Source organism: Labrus bergylta, chromosome 8 (assembly GCF_963930695.1).
Source record: "Labrus bergylta chromosome 8, fLabBer1.1, whole genome shotgun sequence".
In the NCBI taxonomy this organism is placed as follows: domain Eukaryota; kingdom Metazoa; phylum Chordata; class Actinopteri; order Labriformes; family Labridae; genus Labrus; species Labrus bergylta.
In genome coordinates this window covers 31,638,494-31,643,493 of record NC_089202.1, presented here as the reverse complement: position 1 = coordinate 31,643,493, position 5,000 = coordinate 31,638,494, and the positions used below count along the sequence as shown (strand labels likewise).

The window sequence follows — 5,000 nt, the reverse complement described above, 5'->3', positions numbered from 1 at the left end:
TCAGGTCCCGGCTAACAAAGGGTTAATATCCTCGCGATGGTTAAGGGTTCAGGTTTGATTCTTTTGTTTCACACATAGATCTGAACACAAGGGGGCGATGTGTAGAGAAGATCATATCTCCACTTCTTAAAGAGTTTTTCTTCCTGCAGGCGGATACGTCTGCATGTCGAGGGTGGACCCCAAGTCAGAGTCCGGAGAGAAATACAAGCTGAGTATGAAGCGAGAGCTTCAGCAGATGGAGGAGGAGGGGCTGTGGAGCCCCATGTCGACTGGAGACATGAAGAAATACATGATGGATGTTTATCATAATCAGACAGAGGACGAGCAGTACCTCGATGGAACCATGTATCTATACAGGAAGTCCATCAGTTAGGATCTGTAGCAGAATATAACTCAATAAAAAAAATATACTCGTTATCTGTGATGTTTCTTCTGATGGTCAAAACACGTCCTGATTGGATGATACTGCTGTGTGCTTAAAGGAGCAGTATGTAGCTCTGACCCCTAGTGTTTAAAATGGGCACTACAGTCTAAATTCTAAGCATTATAGAGAGCTGTCCCCCCCCCTCTCTAGAGTGGATGTTCACTCAGGTCACCATGTGGTGGACTCTGAAGCTTCAGTGTTTATCCAGCTCTGCATGGGTCTGTAAACCTTTCTGTGTTCTAACCTCTCTCCATTTTTCAAAAGCATCTCTGTGACGGGGTCCTCTTTCAATCCACCCAAAAACTTTAAAACAGGCGTACTCGCAGAATGCAAGTGAAGTGTTTTTATTTTTTCCAGCCTCCCAAAGTGCAGTGATAGATATTTACAAAAATGCAAAAACAGGAAAAAATGGTGTTTAGACTATTTAAACTATTTACCAAACAAAAGTCATCCAAAAACAAAATCCACTTAACTCAGCAAACAAACTGTACTTCAAGAAAATAAAGTCTCTGCTGTAACATGTTACCTTCACTGTAACCATCCTAGACTGCTTGAAAGCAGCAAGCAGCTCTCTTTTAAACACAAGAAGCCCCTCCCACTGGGCGTTATAAATTGCCTAATATTTTAAAGAAACACATTATCTCATGAATGAGTAATTTACACTCTGTTAAATTAACATGGACTGCTCACCCCTAAATTACCCATTCTCCTCCATATTTTTGTACCACCACTGTAATGTATCGGTGGCGATACTTTCAAAACAAACATTTAATTAATCAATCAATCATGTGATCACCCATGGGTGCCCCATCCGCCTATTTAGTATGCGGAAATGGGCCGCCTCTGTTTGGAACAAACGGGACACCGCGGAGCGCATATGACACGCACCAACGGTAATACCACTCTGAATCTGTATATATATGTGTGATACCAAAAATAGAGCTTTCAAGTGTGCACCCTTAATCGCGCTTTGAAACGGAGAGGGAAAGGAGGATGATGGTGTGATTTACTGAATGATTATAGGCGCACTGGCAGAGGGAAAAGTTTGGAGGATGGGTGTGTTTCAGCGTGTGTGTATGAAGCGATTAGTAATCAAAATTCAAATGATAAAGCTAAGCTTTAACACTAGGAGTACGAGGGGTGGCAGGGTGAAGCTTTAACACTAGGAGTACGAGGGGTGGCAGGGTGAAGCTTTAACACTAGGAGTACGAGGGGTGGCAGGGTGAAGCTTTACACTAGGAGTACGAGGGGTGGCAGGGTGAAGCTTTAACACTAGGAGTAACGAGGGGTGGCAGGGTGAAGCTTTAACACTAGGAGTACGAGGGGTGGCAGGGTGAATCTGAGTACGAGGGGTGGCAGGGTGAATCTGAGTACGAGGGGTGGCAGGGTGAATCTTAACACTAGGGCAGACTTTAGTTCACACGGTGATGCAGGTGGTGATCGGAGTGGTTTTTTTCAGCGAGCATGACGCAGCAGCAGCTTTCTAACCCGAGCTGCCAAGTCTCCTGCGTGACACCGAGAGACACTCAGCATCTGCACGCCGTGAAATTCACACAGAAGTGTCCTAAGACCTCTTTATTGATAGATTATAGATCACTCTCTTCTCTGCTTCACTTAGTTACAAAAGATTATTGATTGAATTTTTCTCTCATCCTCTGTGCGTAATGGCACACACTCTCTCTCTCGACCTGTACGAGCTCTCTCTCTCTCTCTCTCTCTCTCTCTCGACCTGTACGAGCTCTCTCTCTCTCTCTCTCTCTCTCTCTCGACCTGTACGAGCTCTCTCTCTCTCTCTCTCTCTCTCTCTCTCGACCTGTACGAGCTCTCTCTCTCTCTCTCTCTCTCTCTCTCTCTCGACCTGTACGAGCTCTCTTCTCTCTCTCTCTCTCTCTCTCTCTCTCTCTCTCCTCTCTCTCTCTCTCTCTCTCTCTCTCTCTCGACCTGTACGAGCTCTCTCTCTCTCTCTCTCGACTGTACGAGCTCTCTCTCCCTTTCAGAGGTTGTTATGCCCGCTCGCCTCATAGACTGTAAATATTACGTTCACCTGTCCGGGAGCTGGAGTCTGACGTCACTTTCCTGCGTCGTCCACTTCGCCATTTCGTTTTCAAGTTGGTTTGAATTCTGATCACTTTTTAGCACAGCAAGTTTGAAAACGAAAAGTCAAAGACCTTTTCTTTTTCATTTGAATGATGTCATACAATATGCATACATAGAGAGTAAAGTAAAATGCAAACTGGATGACTGAATATTCATTTTAAATATAGGTCAAATAATGCACCTATAATCTGAAAGTTAAAACGTGTTTCTGTTCCTGTATTTTCATTTTAAAATTAGAGTTTTCATTTGAATTATGATACAGATTTAGCAAATGTAATTTTCTTCCTCATTTTAATTTAGTCAAAGAATGTGCATTTTTGAAGTTGAAAACTAAAATTCAAATTAGATAAATTAATCATCATTTTATTTTTGAGTCAAATAATACACTCATATTCTAAAACTTAAAAATCATTTCTGTTAATGCATTTGAATTTTCAAATTAGCTTTATCATTTGAATTTTGATCACTAATCGCTCCCATATGTGTGTTGGTGTGTGTGCTGACTGCAGTCAGTGACGGAGCCGCTCCGTTACAATCTCCAATATTAGATTAGATTAGAAAACTTTATTGATCCCCAGCGGGGAAACTCATTTGTCACCTGGTCAGTTCATACACAACAAACAATATCTACAGTACATCACAGTACACAAGAAGTAAATAAATAACAAACACCACTGAAACCAGTTGAATAATCATGTACAGCCATGAGTCAGAAACTCTAACTGTTCATTAAAATGTGAGACTGCTGCAGGAACAGAGGAGCTCCTGAGGCGTTCAGTGGAACATTAAGGCATCACTAATCGCTCACTGAAGGAGCTTCAGAGTCCATTAAAAACACCACCGTAGAGGATCGCCTTCATAGATCAAAACAGTTTTCAGTTTGGTCCTCATTCTCTTATGAACCCCCCCCCCCCCAAGCACAGCATAAAAGAGGACACTAGCCTCCCTGATAAAAAACATGAAGACTCTTGATCATTTCCAAGGATCTCAGCTTCCTTAAGAAAAAAAGTCAGACTGTGCCTTCTTGAAAACAGCACCACTTCTCTTTTTCCAGTTTTACTGTGCAGGAAGGACACCGAGGTATTCATAAAACTGGACAGTCAAACACCGGAGCACCACAGGGCTGTGTCCTCAGCCCCCTGCTCTTCACCCTGTACACACATGACTGTGTGGCCACAAGCAACTCCAACATCATCGTGAAATTTGCAGATGACACGTGGTTGTTGGTCGCATCAGCAACTATGATGAGCAGACGTATACAGGGGAGGTTGGAAACCTGTCACAGTGGTGTCAGGACAACAACCTGCTCCTGAACGTCAGCAAAACCAAGGAGCTGATTGTGGACTTCAGGAGAGGACAGCAGAGGATTACACCCCACTAAGAATTGATGGGACGCTGGTGGAGAGGGTGTGCAGCTTCAAGTACCTGGGGGTGCACATCTCTAAGGATTTAACATGGACAACCCACATAGACAGTCAGGTGAAGAGGGCGAGGCAGCGCCTCTATCACCTCAGACAGCTGAGGAAATTCAAAGTCTCTGTGAAGGTCCTGAAGACTTTTTATTCCGGAGCGGTGGAGAGTGTGCTGACTGGAAACATCACCCAGTGGTACGGGAACAGCACTGGGCGTGACGAAGAGCCCTGCAGAGGGTGCTGGAAGTCAGCAGAGCGTACAATGGGTACAACACTCCCCACCATCCAGGACATCTTCACAAGGAGGAGCACAGCCAGGGCAAACAGGATCATGAGTGATCCCCACCACACACTTAACGGACTGTTTACATGGCTACCCTCTGGCAGGCGCCTTCGACACATCAAGGCGAACACAGAAAGACTCAGGAAGAGCTTCTTTCCTCCGGCTGTCCGGACTGTTAACTCCACTCTCCTCAGTTAAAAACAAAACAGAACTGTGACTACATGATGCACACAAACCACACATTCCAATCTGCACATTGCACTTTGACACCCTGGACACTTTACACACTGACACTTACACACTGACACTTTACACACTGACACTTTACACACTGACACTTTACACTGTTTACATTATTCTATATTTTATATTTTGTACATTCAAATAATTATTTTTTATTTTTTACATTATATTCTATTTTACTGTATTTATGTGCATTAGTCATTTGAGTGTTATTGCATGGCCTTGTGGAACAGTCCTTACATTTCACTGCACATCTGTATGAGCTGGTGACAAATACAAATCTTGAATCTTGAATCTTGGATCAGTCTGGATCTGCTGACCCTTAATGATCACTGGGGAGACCTCATCCTTTTTCCTTCTAAAATCTATCATAAGTTCCTTTGTTTTTCCAACATTCAATTTAAGAAGTTTGCATCACACCAGCTGACAAAAGAGTCAATCTCTTTTTTATAGGCCATGTCATTGCATTGGGTAAGTAGACCCACATGTGCAGTATCGTGACAGGATGCCTGACCACGCCTACAGTCAGCAGTATGAGATA

General features: G+C 43.5%; 2 protein-coding genes across 4 annotated transcripts in view; both read left to right on the top strand.

Moving 5' to 3' along the window:
* LOC110004094 (methyltransferase-like protein 27) overlaps positions 1–401 on the top strand; it is an 11,218-nt gene extending 10,817 nt beyond the window's left edge. Inside the window, exon 4 of the mRNA XM_020659647.3 lies at positions 150–401. Within this exon, the coding sequence (XP_020515303.2) occupies positions 150–373 (224 nt within the window). The 3' untranslated portion in view covers positions 374–401. The remainder of the gene's footprint in view (positions 1–149) is intronic.
* An 841-nt stretch (positions 402–1,242) lies between these two features.
* The window catches only part of LOC110004095 (methyltransferase-like protein 27), a 12,728-nt gene continuing 8,970 nt past the window's right edge, over positions 1,243–5,000 (top strand). Inside the window, exon 1 of one of the 3 annotated variants that reach the window (XM_020659649.3) lies at positions 1,243–1,317. The gene's annotated coding sequence lies outside the window, so the exon portion shown is untranslated. Of the gene's footprint in view, positions 1,318–2,406; positions 2,533–4,261 lie in introns of those variants that run through there. The other 2 variants (XM_065957737.1, XM_065957736.1) reach the window with 2 other exon arrangements.